The 22,454-nt window shown below is 42.4% G+C and overlaps 2 protein-coding genes across 6 annotated transcripts in view; one reads left to right on the top strand and one right to left on the bottom strand.

Annotated features, from left to right (window-relative positions):
• Positions 1–1,884: 1,884 nt before the first annotated feature.
• Positions 1,885–20,492, bottom strand: CNOT8 (CCR4-NOT transcription complex subunit 8). 5 transcript variants are annotated; one of them, XM_060415946.1, is made up of 8 exons: positions 20,003–20,130; positions 13,495–13,768; positions 11,653–11,834; positions 10,321–10,514; positions 6,694–6,855; positions 5,842–5,986; positions 5,036–5,146; positions 1,885–3,394 (listed from the first exon to the last, which is right to left on the bottom strand). In XM_060415946.1, exons 3-8 carry the CDS (start codon positions 11,767–11,769, stop codon positions 3,245–3,247), a joined length of 879 nt encoding a protein of 292 aa, XP_060271929.1. In that variant the 5' UTR covers positions 11,770–11,834; positions 13,495–13,768; positions 20,003–20,130; the 3' UTR covers positions 1,885–3,244. The 5 variants fall into 5 exon arrangements, with proteins under 5 accessions (XP_060271929.1, XP_060271931.1, XP_012034237.1 ...); XM_060415948.1 differs by lacking the exons at positions 13,495–13,768; positions 20,003–20,130 and adding an exon at positions 20,322–20,492 and having other exon boundaries at positions 1,885–3,417; XM_012178847.4 differs by lacking the exons at positions 13,495–13,768; positions 20,003–20,130 and adding an exon at positions 20,322–20,492.
• Positions 19,946–22,454, top strand: part of FAXDC2 (fatty acid hydroxylase domain containing 2) — a 25,720-nt gene continuing 23,211 nt past the window's right edge. The window contains exon 1 of the mRNA XM_042250827.2: positions 19,946–20,419. Within this exon, the coding sequence (XP_042106761.1) occupies positions 19,946–20,419 (474 nt within the window). The remainder of the gene's footprint in view (positions 20,420–22,454) is intronic.

The raw sequence follows: 22,454 nt of genomic DNA, 5'->3' as shown, positions 1-22,454 counted from the left end.
TGTTGTTTCTCTGCCTGGTCCAGTTGTGCTCATCTCTTAGATCTCAGCTTAAAAGTCCTCTCTCGGGGACTTTCCTGGTGGTTCAATAGTTAAGACTCTGTGCTTCCAATGCAGGGGGCATGATCAAGGAACCAAGATCCCACATGCTGCACACCACAGCTGGAAAAATGTCCTTTCTCAAAGACTGTCCTTTGACTTCAACCTCAGGTACATCAATATCCTATACTTTACAGCTCACAAATTATATTTTTGTGATTTACTATCTGGCAACACAGGTAGATTGTAAACTCCAATGAGGATAGAGATTGTTTTCCATTTCCTACTTTATCCCTAGCATGTACTTACAATGTCTAGTATCTAGTAGGTGCATAATTCAGACTTATCCACTGAATAAGCTGGGAAACTGAAAAAATGCTCATTAATAGCTTGGACTTAAAGGATTCTAAACAGCGCTTTCATACTAGCACTGGCTGACAACCAAGGCTTGTGAGTGGTAGTCAACCTTACTGCCTTAGCAAACCACAGAAATTCAATAACTGGGATTACAATAGCCCCTCCACCCCCAGCCACAATGTCACTTTCCATAGTTTCAGTTACCCCCAGTCAACAGAGTCCAAAAATATTAGATGGGAAATTCCAGGAATAAACAATTCATAAGTTAAACTGTGGCCATTCTGAGTAGCATGAAGAAATCTCACAGCCCTCCCAGTCCATCCCACCAAAACATGAATCATCCTTTTGTCCAGCATATCCACACTGAATACACTACCTACCCATGAGTATATGAAGATTACAAATCATACATTATAGGGTTCAGTACTACGCATGGTTTCAGGCACCACTGTGGGTCTTGAAACATTTCCCCCACAGATAAGGGGGACTGTATGTGGGGGAGCTGAATCACACCCAAGTTAGTATTCTCTTGGATATTCTGCAGGACCATCCCTTTCTAAGGATAACCACTGACAGCCCTACACACTCCTGTATACAAAGTGAAGTTCTTTCCAATTCTACTAGACCTGTGCCCCTTCTTTAGCACTTTAAATATAAAGTTATCTCTATGCAGCGTGTACACCCCCATGTCAGTAAACCTGTCCTTAACTGTGGCAAACATAAATGCCTATTTTATACTTGATCTTAGTCAAAAGGCCAAGAAGTAACTAAATGCCTATTTTAATCCAAATTTTTTAGGACATCTGTGTAGGGCTCATAGTCACCAGTATGCCAAAGCACCTTGATTCAGAACCACTGACTGAAGCTGCTTTACCACAATTACAACGATAAATATATATTGCAGTCAAAATTCTAGCTCTGCTCTTGTACCTGACTTACTGTGTCCAACTGTTTACAACCCCATGGACTGTAGCCCGCCAGGCTCCTCTGTCCATGGGATTTCCCAGGCAAGAATACTGGAATGGGTTGCCATTTCCTACTCCAGAGAATCGTCCCCACCCAGGGATTGAACTAGCATCTCTTATGTCTCCCACATTGGCAGGCAGATTCTTTACCACTAGACCACTTGGGAGACTTATTACAGCCCCATATTGTTGGGCCAAAAGGAAGGACTGGAAACAAAGTCCTGAACCAAATCTAGAACTTCAATTTGTCTAAAAGTCCAGTAATTAATAAGCGAATCCACCACATATAATGGAATAGCACCAGGAAACAGAATTAAAACCAATTTCCAAGTAAGGCCCAATAATCAGCAGAGCATAGGAAGTAAAGAGACAATTCCATTTACACAGTTGCTCATTAAGAGCTTTCTACAGAATGAGACATTTTGTATGCAAGCCAACTTGTGGAAAATGGAGGCAAGTTGCACCCATGTCAACAACCATCTTCTAGAGCCAGCAATTCAGAGTTTCGAAAGACCAAACCTTCATGCCAGTGGTTAAAAAGAAATCTTTATTTTACAAAATTAAAAACATAAATAATATTTACAAGCATCTTAAATACCAGCTTATAATACTTGACATTTTTTAATCATTTCAAATTGAGTTTTCCATAAGCTTTTAAAATGCAAGACTATTCATCCACTTCAGTGAGTTACCAGTTTTCATTTCCACTATTCCAAAGGAGTTTTTGGTTTTTGAAATTGTCCATACTGTAGTCATTCAAAAAAAAAAAAAAATACAGCATACTTTTTAAATGACTAGTTAAAAAAAAATTTCACAATCCTGAGCTTCCTTACCCCAGTTGTGCATGGGATACTACTCCAAGAGAACCCTATAAACCAAATTCCTTACTGCCCTGTTTACATGTAACCACTGTGACTTTTTTAAAAGACTCACCTTCCTTATACTCACATTAATCCATGTCCCTAACTTCTCAGTTTGCTGAAAAGGAAAAGCACAGAAAACAGAGAAGAGAGGTGGGAGAACAGAGACAACCATCTGAAATCACATTACTGAAAATATAACAGACTTACGACCCAAAACCTGCTCTCAGTAATTTCCAAGATATTTTATGAAATGAAAACTTAAAATGATTTCAAATGATGCATATGTCACAGCTAATCTCAGTGGCACAATGGAACAGACTTGAAGACATTTAAGTGGTTAACTTAATACCCATTCTGGAGTTCCTTGTACATAATGCGTAGACAGATGCAGTAGAAATTTGTTTTTAAGGAACATTTTCATTATCTGGTCTTCTCAGCACTAATTCATTTCCACATAATAATATATAAGACCAGCAAAGTGTGAGGAAAGCAAATGTCCTTGAGAAAAGTCAAAATAAACAAAAGAAAGGAAAGAAAGGAAAAGGCTCAACATCTATAACCCACTTCACAAGCCCATCGCTTGGTTCCACTTTTGCTCGAAGCCCTCAGCTCAGCTGAGGTTCACAGCAAGAAGTCTTCATCCTCAGAGATTAGCAACAAATTTAAAAGAAAAAGAATGACAACAGGTAAGAGTTATATACATTTTACTAGTTTGTTTCCAACTTGTCCTGGATTTTAAAAGGTGTCAAAGGAGCCATGGATGCTGGTGGCAGGAGATAACTGGAGAAGAGAGGCTTAGGGATGAGGAATAGGGAAGACGTTACAAATTCAGAGCAAACTTCTTCTGGATCTAAAATAAAGTCATCTTTTGTCTTCAGTAAAACAAAAGTCTGTCTGTAAATGCAGATGGTAGGTACAGTTTGCTCAAAAAAGCGTCTTCTCTTGGGGAGGAAGGTGAGTATACACGGTCAGCACAGGAAGCACCACTCTGGAGCCGGGCCAGCCTGCAGAGCCTCGCCGCCATCACTGCTGCATGTTGTTGATGATCGCCAGGATGCTCATCTTCTCCTGGGCAGAGTCCACATCCTCATTCTGCTTCTGGGCCACTCCCGTGCCTAGGCCATAGAGCCGCCCACAGTACTTGGCATCATCAATACTGTCCTCAAAAAACAACTGCAGAACAGGACAGAGAACCCCTGGTGAGAACCACGCCAAGAGTCAGGCCAAGAATCAGGCCAAGCCGCAACACTATCACATCAGCACCTCCCAGCTTTCTTAAGGCCTTGAACATCTAGCCAACTAGAAGCTAACTTCATAAAGAAAGGCTCCAAACCTCTCCTCTGCAGAGTCGTTTCATGTTCCTTTCTCTCTATACAGGTTCCCCTTTCAAAACAGACTTCTACTGATCTTTCCATGAGTTTTCACTGCCAAGATCCCTCTGCTGCTGTTGTTGCTTTTAGTACAACGGCCTCTATCTCATCCCTTCTCTTTAACAGGTAGCACAACGGTTAAAAGCTTGAGCTCTAGCCTCAGACTGACTCACTGTGGTAAAGTCACTTCAATGCTCCTTAAGGCACAGATTCCGGTCCATAAAATGGGTAACACAGTAATAGATTGTTACAAAAATGGACATGAAGCACACACAGCAAGGTGTGTCACCCTTCTGGGCACTCCTGGGCAGGAGAACGCTCTGCTGGAGGTTGAGGAGGTGGTCCAGTGTACGGTAGCACTGTGGGATATTCAGCAGCATAACCCCACTCCCCAGGTTATGAGAGCCGAAAATGTCTCCAGACCCTGCCAAGGGTGCCCCAAAGGGCAAAACTGGGAGCATGATGTTGCCAGCTTTGTTCTTCTTTCTCAAGATGGCTTTAGCTATTGGGGGTCTTTTATGCTTCCATACAAATATTAGGATTATTTGTGCTATTTCTGTGAAAAAATACCCCACTAGAATTTTGATCAGGATTACATTCACTCTGTAGACTGCTTTGGGTAGTATGAATTAACAATATTAATTCTTCCAATCCATGAGCCCAGAATATCTTTCCATTGACTTATGTCTTCAGTTTCTTTCATTAGTGTCTCACAGTTTTCAGTGTACAGGTCTTTCATCTCCTTGGTAAAATTTATTCCAAGGTCATTTTATTCTTTTTGATGTAAATGAGACTGTTTTCATAATTTCTCTTTCTGATAGTTCACTATCAACGTATAGACACAAAAGATTTTTATATTAATTTTTTTATCCTGCAATTTTACTGGATTCATCTATTAGTTCTGAAAGTTTTTTGATAAGAGTCTTTGTGGTTTCCTATATATAGTATGTCATCTGCAAATACTGACAGTTTGCCTCCTTTCTGATTTGAATGCCTTGAATTTCTTTTTCTTGCCTAACTGCTCCAGCTAGGACTTCCAAAACCATGTTGAATAAAAGCTGGCAAGAGTGGGTATCCTTGTCTTGTTCCTCATCGTAGAGGAAAAGCTTTCAGCTTCTCACCACTGAGTATGACATCAGATTGGGACATTTGATAATTAATAGAACTCAGCATAAAATGAGTGAGTGGTTTAACAAATGTGTTCACATTACAGAAATCAGAAGAAAAGCAAATACTTGCAAGGATGAGCACTGCAAGGAACACTAAGTACACTTCTAGACTTGAGCATGCTGAGTAACCTCCATTTCAAAATGCTTCTTTGCCTCTCAAATCAGTGTGTTTAACATATGCATAACAAACACACACCAAAAAAAAAATCCTGCTTTCAAGGTGGCCATCAACTTCCAAGAGACACTATAGATTTCCAAAAAGCCTTTTGCCTTACCTCTTTCATCCTGAAGAATGCCATTCCCGTCAACAGTGAGTCTGAGCCTGCCTGGTGCTGCCTTCCAATTCTCTGCAAATCCAACTGATCAGCAACTTCCTGAAGACCTCCCTGGAGATGGAAGGAAAACACATATAATACTACAGACCCAACTTCTCTACTGGAGTCACCTATGTCTGTCAACTCTGTCTGTCTGCTCTACTGGAGTCAACTATGTCAACTATTTACTTAACAGGCCTCACCCCAGACTATCCCATTTTTTAACCCTCCAAATGATACACTGTCTTATGTCGCACCACTTTTCACTCCTTTCTTTTCTGTATTAATCTTGTCAGGCCTCTGCCACTGAAAGTCCTCACTGCTGGAAAACAAGGTTGGGGAAAGAGTAAATGCCAGTGCCATTCTAGATGGAAGCCTCTTAGATTAGCAATTTTTAGGGGAGAGAGTTCTTAAATTGTTTAGAGCTAAAACTCCTCTGAGAGTCTGGAACACTGCAAACCCTATCGCTAACAAACTGTACACATACCTCACGTCTCCAGCTGTTTCACTAGGTTCGTGGGCCCTAAGTGAGGAACGCCTGCCTTAGGGTGAGAGAAGTAGAAGGCTCCGTGCATGCCCAGGTCAAAGACAGTTACCACGCAAATCCCTGTGCCAGTCTACTCTACGTGCACCCTGTCTAGCACCAGACTGGCACCCGGCAGGATTTCAAGGACACACGCTCAACAAACTGCCATAAAGCAAAATGACAAATCTACATTTTTATCTTTTTCTTGTTGTTACTATATATTAAGAAAAATACTGTGTACCTTAAGATTTTTACAACTCTTCATCAGGTATTTGACATCATAAATGGATGGGAAGAAAAGATTCAGAATATGAAAGAATTCATGTTCTTCTTCTGGCAAACGAGAATCTGTTAGCAACTTTACCATGTAGCCGAAATCATAGCCACTATAAGGAGAGAATGAGGCAGTAAGGTAAAAGAGTTATCAGCAGTTATCAGACCCCAGCATTCAACTGCCCATTTCTCAGAGTTTATGGTGCTACCTCATGTTAGGAACTTCAGTTTTCCAAAGGACTCGAGTTTATCCTATACTCTGAACTTTCCATTAAATGACAACCTAACAGATTAATATGGGATATATGTAAGTGAATCCAAGGGTTTATCAATGTGGGTTTTACACATCAAAAATTTAAAAGCAGTGAAAAGTAGAGAGTTCCTTAGTGGTCTGGCGGTTAGCAGCTTTCACTGTGGCCTGGGTTCAATCCTTGGTTGGGGACTGAGATCCCACAAGCAACGCAGTGTGGCAGAAAAAAAAAAAAATACCTCTCAAGGAGAATGTGGTTTTTGAGTACCCAGGAAACTCCAGGTCAGCCATTTAAATGACAAGAAAAGGTGACCAAGTCTTCTATCTTTCCCACCCTCCATCTTTCCACTTGGCATATACCCCCTGACAGCCACAGGACACAGCCTAATACTGTGTGAAATAAACCAGCATGAGCTCCAAAGTGTTTTTTGAAAAACTGAAATGTGAGCAATAGTTATCATTTCAACTTTATAACTGCTAGTGAACAATAAGAGTGCCAAGAGGACTGCAAAAGTAATGTAAGAATTCGACTGCCTGCTCCCAAAGCAAAAGAGAAACACTGAGACTGACCTGTGAAATGAGAGCCATTTGACGTTGTCACAGAGAACCACCCCAGATGTCATAAGCAGCTCTGCAAAGTGCAGTGTGTCAATCCCTTCCTCTTCATGCTTCTGAAACTGCAGTCCTGAGTTAGCGAGGAGATCTATGGAATCCTGGGAGTACATGTCCTCTCTAAAAAAGAAGGCATTCATTTCTTAGCTCCTAGCATAGTAAAAGGAGTGGGCAACAATATTACCATCACTATATAAATCACAGAACAAGTATTCTTGAATTGCTTTCATACTTTAAGAATAAATCAACTCATTCCTTCCAGTATTCTAGCAAACAAAGTAATCTTATCTGTAACAGAAAGAAAAATGGGATTTTTTCCCCTGCAAAATAAGTGTATTCATTATGAAAGATCCACATTTTCTCATTTAAAGAAAAGCAGAGTCAATCAATGCAAAAATTTAAAAATAACAGAAAGTGGAAAAAATAACTTTATTATAATGCTACCACATAGAAATGACTGTTTTAATTCTTTCATCTCAGTTTGGTTGGTTGGTTGGTTTAGTCGCTAAGTCGTGTCTGACTCCTGCGACCCCACAGACTGTAGCCTGCCAGGCTCCTCTGTCCATAGGATTCTCCAGGCAAGAATACGGGAGTGGGTTGCCATTTCCTTCTCCAGAATATCTTCCCGACCCAGGAATCGAACCTGGGTCTCCGCATTACAGGGAGTCTTTACCGACTGAGCTATGAGGGAAGCCCTCATCTCAGTTTACATACCCTGTTTTCTCTACCCACAGACACACCTCCATCCCTGTATCTACATATCACAGACTATCTTTCCAGACCAACACTCACAGATATAACACATTCTTTGTGGCTCTGAAATAGTATTCCACTGTAAAGATCCATTAATCTAAACACAGGAATATTTATAATACCACATAACAGAAATGAAGGTTTGTGTTCTCCTCCTTTTCCACTAGATTTCACTGCTTGCCTTTTGTTTTTCACATAAACTTAGGACAGAACGCTAGAAACCAAAACACCACAATCTCAATTTTTTTCCACTAAACTGAAACCAATGCTGAATCACAATCTTGTTCTTACTAAAATAAACACTATTTTAAATACAAACACCAATCATGCAATAAATATAACCCTTATTTTTCCTGTGTACTAAACTGTCATCACTGTACAAATAACAGGCTTTGGCTAAGGACTCAATAACTACAGTTAAAGGAAAGATCCAGATCATCTCCTAAAATTATTCTCTGAACCTCAAAGAAAACTCCAGAACAATAATCAAAAAATTATTTCTGACCTATCAGATGCTCCTGGTCCCAATTAAACAAAGCAGTTTTCAAGAACTGGGGCCCAACAGGAAATACACTAACACCACCTCATTCAATGAGCAAAACAATGATCTCCCCAAATTTTCCCCTTAAAAATTACATCCTCCTCAAAAACTTCGAAGAAGAACTATGATGTGATCCAGCAATGCCACTTCTAGGTATATATACGAAGGAAAGAAAATCAGTATCTCAAGGTGATAGATCTCTGCACATCCATGTTCACAGCACCACTATTCCCAACAGCCAAGACATGCAAACAACCCAAAGGTCCATCAATGGATGAGCAGATGAACAATACACAGCACATACACACAGCGGACTATCACTCAGCTAAGGGAGGCAATTCTGCCACATATGACAACATGGACGGCCCTTAAGGACATTTGTTGTTGCTGCTCGGTCGCTAACTGGTGTCCAACTCTGCGACCCCATGGACTGGAGCACACAAGGCTTCCCTGTCCTTCACTATCTCCCGGAGTTTGCTCAGATTCATATCCATTGAGTCAGTGATGCTATCTAACCATCTCATCCTCTGCCGCCCTCTTCTCCTTTTGCCTTCAATCTTTCCCAGCATCAGGGTCTTTTCCAATGAGTCGGGTCTTCACATCAGGTGGCCAAAATATTGGAGCTTCAGCTTCAGCATCAGTCCTTCCAATGAATATTCAGGGTTGATTTCCTTTAGGATTGACTGGTTTGATCTCCTTGCTGTCCAAGGGACTCTCAAGAGTCTTCTCCAGCACCATTATGCTAAGTAAAATAAGCCAGTCACAAAAAGACAAATACTGTATGATTCCACTTATATGAAATATCTAAAGTAGTCAAATTCATAGAAACAAAGGAGAATGATGGTTACCAAGAGCTGGGGGAAAGGAAAAAGGTGAGCTGTTGTTCAACGGATACAGTTTCAGATTTGCAAGATGAAAAAGTTCTGGAGGTGTGCCTCACCACAACGCAAATACACTTAACATTACAACTGTATACTTAAATATGGTTAAGATGGTAAATTTCATGTTGTGTGGTTTTTACCACAGCTTATTTCTAAAGTGCATAAAAATCTGCCCACTATCAGATAGGCTTCAGTTTCAATCACCCTTGATTAGCATACTCTCTACACTTCATTTCTATTATGAAAGACAGTAGTAACACTATTTACAGACAGGAAACTGAATTATAGAAGGTAAAATAACTGACCCAGATTTGCCCAGCTAAGATATGGCAGAACTGCAATTAGAACCCTGATCTCCTAATTGGGGAACTGATTTCCCTTTTACATTTTACACAGCCCTACTAAGATATAATTCACATAGTGAACAATGCCCTCATGTAAAGTGTGCAATTCAATAGTATATTCACAGAGTTGTATAACCACTATCAATCATGTGCCACCTCATCACCTCTAAAAGAAACCCATACCCATTAAGCACTCACTCCCCATTACCTCCCCGCTATCCACCCTGGACAATTACCACTCTTTTCTCAAGGACCTATTTTGGACATTTCAAGTAAACAGAATCATAGGATATGTGATCTTTCGTGTCTGGCTTCTTTCCGTTAGCATGATGTTGTCAAAGCTCATGCATGTATAGCACATGTCAGTACTTCATCTCTCTGGACAGTCCAGTAACATTCCATGGCATGGAGATACCATATACAGCCATTCCTCAGATCACAGACATTTGGACTGACTGTTTCTACATTGTGGCCTTTATAAATAATGCTGCTATGAACACTCACAGGTTTTTACACTGATGTATGATTTCATCTTTTAGGTGCAATTGCTGGGTCATACGGTAACGCCATGTTTCACCTTTTGAGAAACTGCCTGTTTTCCAAAGAGGCTGCACCATTTTATGTTTCCAATAGCAATATATGAGAGTTCTAATTTCTCCACACCCTCATCAGCATTTGCTATTATGTCTTCTTGATTATAGCTGCCTAATGGGTATGAAGTAGTTTATTTACTGTTGGTTGAGATTTGCATTTCTCTAATGACTAAGGATGGTGGCCATCTTTTCACAAGCTTATTGGCCATCTTTAAATCTTCTTTGGAAAAATATATATTCAAATCTTACACCTATTTTTAACTGAGCTTTTTATTGTCAACTTGCAAGAGTTCTTTAAGGGAGGCTTTTCTTTCTGATATTTGTTACTCCATCTTCTGACTGACTACTCTGTCCACCCCCTACTTGGGTTTGAGGGAAACAAAACTTAAAAATTAATAAAATCAGTTAAAGTCACAGTCTGCACAAATGTAGAAAGTCTAAGAATAACACTGAGAAGTGTCTCAGACACTTACGTAAGGTTGAATTTGAAGTTGAACTGCCAGGTGTTGATTCCAGAAGGATATTCTCCCTTCTCATTTGTGAATGTAAGGCCCAGCTGGATGATTTTTAAAAGGTCAACATTGCACCGTAAAAGCTGATACTGGTAATCTATAGAACTACGAAATTCACCAATGGGTCGTACCACAACACCTGGAAATTCTGTGTCCTAGGAAAGGAAAAAGTCTCTTGTCATAAGGTTTCACAAACCACTGGATGCCGACTTGATCATTCATAAAAAAATTTTTGTCTCCATTTATAAAAGCTATACGACAAACCCCAAGCTCAGGCACAAAAATTCACCTTAAAATACTGATTTCATTAATCTGCTGAAGGAGCACTGGAATCATGAAGCTTTACACAACAGCTTGGAGATCTAAGCAGAACGCGAACAGAAGTAGTTGACTAACTCTGGGTCCATTAAGAACATTCTCAGTTTGGGAATTCCCTGGTGGTACAATGGTTAGGACTCAGCACTTTCACTGGTTGGCAAACTAAGATCCTACAAGACATGCAGGGTAGCAAAAAAAAAAAAAACACCACCATTCTAGGTTCATATACAATTAACTAGGAACAGTTGAGGTTGAGAACAGAACTCTTATGAATAAACACAAATACAGGAACATGAGACAGCCATTAGAAAATAATAATCAAGAGCCCCAAGCTTGGCTTAAAGTAAAAAGCCTGGAACAAGATCAGAGAGAGAGTTCTGAATACCAGCCTGAAGGCGTAATTCTATACTCTCCACAGCAGGAGTCACAAACTCCAGGCAGTTAAAGTAAAGGAGTAAAGCACACAAAATATGAAAAGGGTTATGAGTATTGGAGACTGGAGCAAACTAAAGAGTACGCACCTCCCCTAAAAGAGGGCCTTGATTTCACTAGGACACATGTCTCCCTCCAGCTACTCAACACCGGACAGGAAAGTGGACCCTATGGTGCCCATTTTTTCCAGATATACCAGAAATCTGGAATTTGAGTAAGATCTCTTGACTTTTAAATGCTGCCAACTACTTTTTAAAAAGTGCTGCGACACTGTCCAAGTCACCATACCTGTGGAACACATGTGTCCTATGGGCTGAGACAACTTCTATTTAAAGACAGAGTAACATCATCAATAATCTAAGATCCTGCACGTTACATCCTTCTCAGACACACAGGCTACCTTGATGTTTCATAAAAGCAACATAACCTGCCAGCATGTTAAATTTACCATGGCTTTAGTGTAATCATTTCTTTCAAAATCTCATAATAAATATTCCCTAAGCCCGTTTCAGAAGGTGAGTCAAAGAGAGTAGAGCTCCTTACCATGGCAATATAACTGTAACTGAGCACAATTTCTCGGATCTTCCTCATCTCTTCTTCCAGATTGCTGGCCCAGACTTCACAGATTACCTGGCTGTTCTCCACAAGTGCCGCAGGCATCCTGAAGAAATTTGAAGGGGCTTTCAGCAGACTCCGTTGGAGGGCAAATCAATGGCTGATCTGATCTACATTCAAAAACATATTTTGAAATCACATTAATTTACACACTGGCATTAAGATGTTAACAAAACAAAGACATCGAAACAATACCATCACATCATCAGCTTAAACTAAAACATTACGACTACTGTATTTATTCTCCCATTTATACAATGGAGAGACACACACAAACACAGACTTTGGCTCCGTTCCTCAGTTCTTAAACTTGAAGAAAATAAATAAAATTACTTAAACATGAAAAAACTTTTGCCTAAGCTGCCCTTTAGCACAGAAATGAAGCTATTACCCTAATCCAGTTTTTGAGCCCTCTCCAGACTAACTGAAGATTAAAATAATCCCCTATGAATACAAATATGTCCTTATACAAGACTTTCACATCACTCTGATCACTCCGCACACAGACCAAATCATGGAAACATTTCTAAAGGAATCACTTCAGGAAGTTTAAATGTACCACGATCTCTGAAAGCCTGAAAAAATGTGGACCTGAACACTTACGCTGAAGTCTTAACACTGTGATGAATATGATCATGGGAATAGCCACTCCAATCCCCAAAAAAGGAAATTCTTTTTCCCCATCAAAAAAAGTCAAATACAACCAGAGGCCAAAAGATCCAGAAGTGAGAGATCTAAGTTGTAAAAACCAATCCCAAGGGCTAATCTGAGCAACTACAATGAAAATCAGAATTTGAGTTATTAATGTCTACTTTTCACCATATAATAAGAAGCTAAGCAGCAATTCAACAATAAAAACAGAGAAGATAGAGGTGTAAATAATTCAACCAGAAGCAACATTATTTACAATGTATATTCTGGGAGGAAACTGGGGAGGCAACAAGATAAACTCAACCTGGTTCAGTTTTAAGAGTAATGCTATTACTATAGAAATGATGTGCCTGGTTATAAAATGACAAAAAGGAGCTTATCATAAGGGTATTTACTTAAAAAGCAAGTCCACGCACAGATCCTCAACACAATATAAGAGTGGGCTCCACTGAATATATTCAAGGAAAAATTCCTAGAAAGAGTAAAATGAATCTTTGCGTGCAAGATGCTGTTGTTGTTATTTAGTCGCCAAGTCATGCCCGACTCTGCGACCTCATGGACTGCCGCACACCAGGCTTCCTTGTCCTTCATTATCTTCCAGAGTTTGCTCAGATTCATGACCACTGAGTCAGTGATGTGATCTAACCATCTTATCTTCTGCAGCCCCCTTCTCTTTTTGCCTTCAATCTTTCCCAGCATCAGAGTCTTTCTTTTCCAATGAATCAGCTCTTCGCATCAGATAGCCAAAGTATTGGAGCTTCAGCTTCACCATACTGGAGCTTCAGCTTCAGCATCAGTCCTTCCAATGACTATTCAGGGTTGATTTCCTTTAGGACTAACTGGTTTGATCTCCTTGCAGTCCAAGGGACTCTCAAGAGTCTTCTCCAGCACCACAATTCAAAAGTATCAATTCTTCGGTGCTCAGCCTTCTTTATGGTTCAACTTTCACATCCATACATAACGATAGCTAGGAAGATGCGTAGCTATGGTCATATAGCTATGACTATATCAACACCATAGCTAGACAGATGCAAAACTAAGAATGTGGATCAAAACAAAATTGGCATTCCCACGTGCTATCATTTCTGAGACACTTCTGAAAAACCGTCTGTAACCAACCTCTGAAGCTGTGAAGCTCGCTCAGTCGTGTCCGACTCTTTTGCAACCCCATGGACTGTAGCCTACCATGCTCCTCCGTCCGTGGGATTCTCCAGGCAAGAATACTGGAATGGGTTGCCATTTCCTTCTCCAGGAGATCTTCCCAACCCAGGGATCAAACCCAGGTCTCCCGCATTGTAGGCAGACGCTTTACCATCTGAGCCACCAGGGAACCTCTACCAACCTCTGAAGATTCCACTTATTCAAGTTACTCCATACTTTGACAGATGCTTCTCTGAAATTATAATAGATTTTCTGTAATCACTCTGAAACTTAAATAGACTCTGTGGCAGGTTCCTAACAAATATGGGTGAACACTTCTTAAAGGCAGAATTCATTTCTTCTCATTTTTATTCTACATACAACAGGCATAAAGTAAAAGCGTGCAAATGAACTAATCAAGAACATCAGAAAATGGCAGAAGTTCAGACAGAGTGTGGAGTAAATTCCAATATTTGACCATTATTAAGAAAATGCTGGGGGTAGTTTTCTGGTGGACTACTGGTTAGGACTCAGCACTCTCACTGCGGGGGGCCCAGGTTTGATCCCGGGTCAAGGAACTAAGATCCCACAAGCCATGCAATGTGGCCAAAAGAAAGAAAGAAAGAAAATGCTGGGGCCCAAAACCTTAGATTCTAAACCACGCTTAAGATGTTCCCCTGCAATAGGGCGTAAAACCATTTCTATGCCCATTAATGTTATATCAGTACCCCTTCATGCACTTCCTTTTTGGCATCACATCAAACACAACCATAAAACTACTTTAGGGGAAGTGGGTATCCCTAGTGAGATATTTACATAAAAACAAGACAAAAGCAATTCAAGCAAAAAATGTCTTTGTCCTCCAAGCACCAAAGATCAGGCTTAAAAAGAGGACAATTGGATTATTTTAACTCTTAGAACAAGGTTCCCGAGCTAAGAAGCTCTAATGTCAAAGCATTAGTTGCTTAGTCTCAGTTGTATTCAACTCTTTGTGAGTCCATGGACTGTAGCCCGCCAGGCTCCTCTTGTCCACGGAAGTCTCCAGGCAAGAACACTGAAGTGGGCAGCCATTCCCTCCTCCAAGGAATCTTCCTAACCCAAGGATCGAACCCAGGTCTCCTGCATTGCAGGCCAATTCTTAATGTTTTATCAAAAGAACTCAGGGAACAATCTGAAGAGGTTCCCTCTGGTCAAACAAAATACGATCTGAATATCTTTATGGATAATTACTAAAATGTATTATGACTTCTCAGATAGAGATTTAAATCCAAGAGTTCATAATGGGTCTTCCCTGGTGGCTCAGTGGTAAAGAATCCACCTGCCAATGTAGGAGACATGGGTTCGATCCCTGGTCAGGGAAGATCCCACATCCTGCAGAGCAACTAAACCCACGCACAACTATTGAGCCTGTGCCCTAGAGCCCATCTCCGCAACAAAAGAAGGCACCACAAGAGAAACCCTCGCACCACAACTAGAGAGTAGCCCCTGCTCGCTGGAACCAGAGGAAAGCCCCAACAATGAAAAATCAGCACAGCCAAGAAATGAATAAATAAATAAATAAAAAATTTTTAAGAGTTCATAATGAGCTAAGAAAATACATTTCATTGTGCACCATTAGAGAATGAGAGTGAATGGACTTATTTTTTAAAACATGTATCTTGTCTTTCCTATATAAACTATAACCCCAAATAACCAAATAGCTGAAGGAAAGTTTCTCTTTAGAGGTGGTATAGCTAAAAATAAATACGGAGTGATAGACTATCACCATTTTGTAACTCCTAACGAATTTAAAATGGCACCCCACTCCAGTACTCTTGCCTGGAAAATCCCATGGATGGAGGAGCCTGGTAGGCTGCAGTCCATGGGGTGGCTAGGAGTCAGACACTACTGAGTGACTTCACTTTCACTTTTCACTTTCATGCATCGGAGAAGGAAATGGCAAGCCACTCCAGTGTTCTTGCCTGGAGAATCCCAGGGACGGGGGAGCCTGGTGGGCTGCCATCTATGGGGTCGTACAGAGTCAGACACGACTGAAGCAACTTAGCAGCAGCAGTAGCAGCAACGAGTTTAACATCTGGCATTTATATGGAATATCTAGAAAAGGCAAAAAAAATCTATCAGACAGAAAAGATTACACAGTAGAATGGGACTGAGAGGTATATAAATGGGAATGAGGTTTATCTTATTGAGGAGACAGAAATGTTCCCAAACTCCACAACAATGATTATTGCACAACTCAAAAAATTTTAATAAAAAGAAAAAAAATCACTGAATTTTACATGAAAATGGGTGTTTTTATAGTAATGTAAATTACATCTCAATAAAGATGTTAAATAATCACTATGGCTGTAATCATCACAAAGAGACCACCAGGTATTATGTGCCTCAAAAAACAAAACACATCACCACAATGAAATTGTCTTGCAAAAAAAATTTAACTTGAATCTGACCAAGTCTCTATATTTAACTACTAATATACAGAAAATAAGGACACAGGAACACATTAAATGACACCAGAGAAACTCAACCAACAAAATCCAGAAACTTCTACAGGAAACTAGAGAATCCAGCTTTTTCAACAAATAAATTACAAGAAATAAAGGTAAAAGACTCTCAGGATATCTATCAATCAATCAAAACATACAGACCTTAGTTAAACTCTGCTCTAAGCAACTCATAGGAAAAAAAAATTCTAACATTTTTGAGACAAGTAGAAGTCTGAACTGGAGAAGGAAATGGCAACCCACTCCAGTGTTCTTGCCTGGAGAATCCCAGGGACAGAGGAGCCTGGTGGGCTGCTGTCTATGGGGTCGCACAGAGTCGGACACGACTGAAGTGACTTAGCAGCAGCAGCACCAGAAGTCTGAACAATGTCTGATTTTTTTGGTTTCAAGGTTTTCTTTACTCCTCTTTTTTTTTTTTTTTTTTGGTGTTACATAGCAGGTAATAGTGTTTTTTTTAATAAGTTCTCACCTTTTAGAGATAATGCAAAATAGTTGTAAGTGACTGGACATAAAATGTGGGATTTGCTTCAAAGTAACAGTGAAGAAAACTCACAACAACTTTTACAGTACTATCATTCTCCACAGGCTTCCCTGGTGGCTCAGCAGTAAAGAATCCACCCACCAATTTAGGAGACTCAGGTTTAATCCCTGGGTCAGGAAGATCCCCCAGTGAAGGACACAGCAACCAACTTCAGTATTCTTGCCTGGGAAATCCCAAGGACAAGTAGCCTCGAGGGCTACAGTCCTTGGGGTCGCAAAGAGTTGGAGATGACTTAACAACTAAACAATAATTTTTCTCTATATTTTACAGATAAGAAAACTGAAATTTAAAGACATTAACTTTAAAAGGTAGTATTATGACTTCCATTTCCAAGAAAATTCTTTTTATAATACAGGGACTGGGGATTAAGAGGAGTACAAACTATTATGTATAAAATAAGCTATAACAATATACTGTACACAAGGAATATATATAGCAAATATTTTATAATAACTATAAATGGAGTACAACATTAAAAATTGTGAATCACTGTTGCACACCTGTAACATATAACTTTGTACATCAACTACAATTAAATTTTCTTTTTACTTCTTTTTAAAAGCTAACCATTGTTATATGTTTGTGGGTATACTCAGTCATGTGTGACTCTTTTCGACTCCATGGTTGTAGCCCATGAGGCTCCTCTGTCCATGAGATTTTCCAGGTAAGAAGAATGAAGTGGGTTACCATTCCCTTCTCCAGGGGATCTTCCTGACCTAGGGACTGAACCCAAGTCTCCTGCATCTCCTGCACTGGTAGGCAGATTTTTTACCACTGAGCCAGCTGGGAAGTATGTATAATCACTGTTATAGTACTGACAAACAAGGAAGTCAAAACCAGACCACTGGCAAAATATTTAAGACATGCTTCCACCAAACCCTTATCTAGGAAAACTATGCAGAAACAAACAATAGCTTGGAAGCAGCAAAATGTAGTGCCACTCAAAAATTGAAAAGGAACGTTCAGTTCAGTTCAGTTCAGTTCAGTCGCTCAGTCATGTCCGACTCTTTGCGACCCCGTGAATCGCAGCACGCCAGGCCTCCCTGTCCATCACCAACTCCCAGAGTTCACTCAGACTCACGTCCATCGAGTCAGTGATGCCATCCAGCCATCTCATCCTCTGTCATCCCCTTCTCCTCCTGCCCCCAATCCCTCCCAGCATCAGTCTTTTCCAATGAGTCAACTCTTCGCATGAGGTGGCCAAAGTACTGGAGTTTCAGCTTTAGCATCATTCCTTCCAAAGAAATCCCAGGACCATTACATACATTTAATTTAGCGTAAATTACTACTGTCAGCCTAAAGCAACGGAAATAATGATGATGATAATAAATAAAGCTAACAATTCTACCTGCCACTTTCCACTCAGTGAGCACAAGCTCCAGTATGAGCCCAAAATGGGGATCAATAAGCATACTTTTCCCCATGGTCATCAGTCCTCTTCCTAAGCCTCTCAGTGCCAACACAGCACAGGGCACCTCATAGTGTAGAATGACTCTATGCCATTCAACCGTGTGTATCTGTTCAACACAGCCCCTAAAGGTAACCTAATTACTGTACCTGGATTACAACCAAAGAAACTGTAATAAGTTTCCAAACTGAGGGAGAAGACTTCTTTAGTAGAGTAGTGTTAAGAATCCATCTGCCAATGCAGGGGACACAGGTTTGATCCTTGATCCAGGAAGATTCCACATACTGCGGAGCAACAGTGTGCCACAACTACTGAAGCCCGCTCACCTAGAGCCTGTGCTCCACAACAAGAGAAGCCACCACGATGAGAAGCCCACAGACCGCCACTAGAGAAAAAGCCTCCACAGCAACAAAGATCCAGCAGAGCCAAGACTAAATAAATAATCTTTTTTTAAAAAATGAAGGTGACACAACTGCGCTAGATTTACTGAGAAACACAACGGCCATTTCCAATTCTGCACTTTCCTAAGTGAAGTGAAAGTGAAGTCGCTCAGTCGTGTCCGACTCTTTGTGACCCCATGGACTGTAACCTATCAGGCTCCTCTGTCCATGGAATTTTCCAGGCAATAGCACTGGAGTGGATTGCCATTTCCCTCTCCAGCGGATCTTCCCGACCCAGGGATCGAACCCAGGTCTCCCGCATTGTAGACAGACGCTTTACCGTCTGAGCCATCAGGGAAGTCTTAATTTTGGTTGCATGCAAGGTTTGACCCTCAGGCTGACTTGAAAACCTGACTCCCACAGAAGCTACTCCACTCTATATGAAAGCAAAATACAAGCCCTGATACCTGTTGCTTGCCAGTACTAGACTGTGTAAGGCCACTCAGGAGTTCCTGAGGTGTCTGCCCTGTGCTCATCTGTAGAACAAATTGAGCAGATCGCCCCTCAATGATCTACAGTGTAACTTCTCCAAAACAAAGCTTCTTAAAAACTCAGAAAAGCTCTGAAGAGCAACTCAAGAAAAAGTCAACAGAACGCTTTCTCTGCAAGCAATCCAGAGAACCAGACCTTGCTTGGGAAAAGCATGTTTTGGTTTTTCTGGGTTTGTTTTGTTTGAGGCTGTGTGTGCAGTTCAGTCCAAGGAAACAATAAAAAAGACTTCCCCATTCTGGCGGACAGGACAAAGGCTTTGCAACGTACGGCTAAGAAGGAAAAGGAAGTAAGCAGCACTTCAGAAGAAATGGCAGCCTCCTGGAGGGGGGTTCTCCCTATCCCGGCCGCGGGGGCCGCCGTCCTCCGCCCCCGCCAAACAGTGTCCCAAGACACCACCCTGGACCGAACCGCAGTTTAACCAGTTTTAAAAACTACCCTTGTGGCCCGGACCTGTGAGCTGGCTCCTCCAGAGCGAATAGCTCTGGTTCAGAAAGCCACCGAACAGCAAGGAAAAGTTGTGAGGCCGCAAGAACCAAGAAGGGGGAGGCGCGCGAGGTTCCAAACTCAGGTCCCCTGCCTTACATCTTCTTCCTTCATCCTTCTCTCCTGTTCTGGATCACTTTCCCACTGCAAACCACCCTTACCCCTCTCCTCCTCCTAACTCCACTTTTTTTTTTTTTTTTTTTTTTTGGTAAAACAAAGATATTTAAATTACACCCCTTAGGGCCAAAGAGAGCTAAGTTCGAAGCGAGGACGCGAAGGAGCTATGGGGCTTTGCCTACGTTACTTAACCTCTCTCCTGCCTCAGTTTTCCCTTCTTTTAAAATGGGTTTAATGATGGCATACATCTCGGAGGACTGCAGTAGGGGTTAAAAGAATGAAGCACATAAGGTGCTCTTCAAGCTCCGGTACACAGCACTAGAATATTACTGTCGTGTGCTAGTGGTGGTTATTATGACTACTATTTTATTTGATGGGCCTCTTTCTCTTCTCATACCCTTTCCCTCACGCACGCTCCCACTCCCTTTCCTTCCGCAGGCCCCTGATGGCCTCCACACTTTCTTATCTCACCCTCCTCCCTGATAAGCCTGGACCCGCTTACCCTGACAGGCAGAACCCGCAAAGCGCGGTCAGACGGGCTGGCGGGAGGGCTTCCCGGGAGCGGCGACGGCGGCCCTTGACCCGGTGTTCTCCCCCTGCCCCGGATCGGGTCCTAGAACCGAGCGGCCCAGTGAGATGGGCGCCCTCGGGCCCAGAGCGGCTTCACGCACCGCCCCCAAACAACCTGGCCACACCGCTCTATCCATCCGATCCGCCCGACTCGCCTGCTCCTTTCACGTCCGTTCTGGCGCGCGCGCGCCTGACTCCCCCCGCCCCTCCCTTTCTGCGCGCCCCGGCGATCCTGTGCGTGTTCGCCCAACCTGTGGCCTCGCGGGAGCGTCGCGCGAGCGCGCAAACGGCAGGGCGGGGCGACCTCGAACGACGCACGCGGAATACAGGCCCGTCCGGCCTTCGCGCGGTTCGTTGTGCTGGTTCATTTCATCAACACCACTGCTCCTCCATCTCGGTTCGCCTTCCGCGCACGCTCAAATGAAGGGGCGTGCCCTAGGGCTAGCCTCCTCCCAATGGTGGGCGTGGCCTAGCTAGACTAAAGGCCGAGGGCAGCGCTGGGTCTGTCCGACTCAATCTTCACAATTACGTCTGGGTTCTTTCTCCCTTCTCTGAAGGACCATTAAAATCGGAGGCAGCAGACTTTCAGGGAGGTTTGCTGGTCGGGGCGGGGGGGGCGGGGGTCGAGGGGAGGGAGGGGGAGGGGGGTTGTCCTGACCCCTTCCTATAATACTAATACCGCCCCCTGGACACTTCACTTACCAGACATCTACCTTACGACTTCCTTTCTGACAATTGGTTGGCAGTGGGGCAGCAACCCCAAATAAAGTTTAGGTGACATCCACCAAGGCCCGCTCCCCACCTCCTCGCCTCGGGGAGCAGAGCCAGCACCGCTACCATAGCAACCAGGCCTAGGGTCGGTTCGAGTTACAAAGACGCGGCTTGGTTGAGGAGGCACAGGGTGAATGCTGGTGCGCTCCGGCTTTCTGAGAAGCTCCGAGACGTGTCGGGTGCTAAGCGAACTCGCCAGATCTGTGTTGTCAGAGCAGTGAGGCCCAGGCCTAGCTTAGGTTCTTTGAAAGCCCGCACCTGCCCTCTGATTATCCGTGAGTCTTGTTTGGAAAGAGAGCTCTTTGCCAACTCCTGTTCTTGGCAGCTTGACCGAGCTCGGATGCAAGGTTGCCTCGTGTTCTCGTGTTCTCGGATGGTGGGAGAGCAGAACACTGACTTCCTGAACAGTTAGCAATTCCAAGCAGCCCTCACAGTCACTCACGCAAAACCTCCTGTCCCTGTGAGAAGGTGCAGACTCCTCAGAGCATAGAGAGTCATCCTTCTTGATGTCTTCCCTTGAAGGAGCTGTTGGTACTGCTGGTGATGCTGCTGCTAAGTCGCCTCAGTCGTGTCCGACTCTGTGCGACCCCATAGACGGCAGCCCACCAGGCTCCCCCGTCCCTGGGATTCTCCAGGCAAGAACACTGGAGTGGGGTGCTATTGCCTTCTCCAGCTGTTGGTAAGTGGATAGCAAATTCAACCCCAGCGATGTGAACGCTCATCCCATTAAAAATGCACTTTCTGAACACTCCTTCCCTTTCCGTCTCCGAAGGAGTATCTGTCTCCTTATCCGTAAGAGGGATATGAAAAACAATCTCACAAGATGTTTGTGTTAATAAATGGAAAAACGCTGTACAAGATATAGAAGTGTATTCAATAAAGCATTGTTTCTGGCCTGTCTCTGTTATCCCTGAAATATTCAGTATTTGTTAGCTCTGCTGCAGGCTTAACAATCATTCCATTCAGCGATACTGTGATGGAGAAGGCAGACAAGACACTCCCTTCTCCCCGCCCTGTGAGTTTCTAATATCCTCTCATCCACTCTGTCATACGATTCAGTACAGGGTAGCTCTATCAAGAGCTAGCCACATGAAGAACAGCCTGTATTCTCCCCACAGCACTGGGCCTGGTGTGCACTGAAACAATCAAGTAGGAAACATACCCCATCTTCTCCCCTCTCCAACACCCCAAACCCAAAACTGACTGTTCGTTTCTCAGGTTACACAAGTGTAAAACACCCTGATGGCTTGTATTTCCGAAGACCTTAAGTGTTTGTTGCAAACAATGGATTTTATACTGCACTTGCTTATTGCAAAATTAGAACAACTGTGTAAAATCACTGATTCTTAATAGGAGATGAAACAACAGTTAGAACTGGACATGGAACAACAGACTGGTTCCAAATAGGAAAAGGAGTACGTCAAGGCTGTATATTGTCACCCTGCTTATTTAACCTCTATGCAGAGTACATCATGAGAAATGCTAGACTGGAAGAAGCACAAGCTGGAATCAAGATTGCCGGGAGAAATATCAATAACCTCAGATATGCAGATGACACTACCCTTATGGCAGAAAGTGAAGAGGGACTAAAAAGCCTCTTGATGAAAGTGAGA

This window comes from Ovis aries, chromosome 5, assembly GCF_016772045.2.
Source record: "Ovis aries strain OAR_USU_Benz2616 breed Rambouillet chromosome 5, ARS-UI_Ramb_v3.0, whole genome shotgun sequence".
In the NCBI taxonomy this organism is placed as follows: domain Eukaryota; kingdom Metazoa; phylum Chordata; class Mammalia; order Artiodactyla; family Bovidae; genus Ovis; species Ovis aries.
This window is presented reverse-complemented; position numbering and strand designations above follow the sequence as displayed.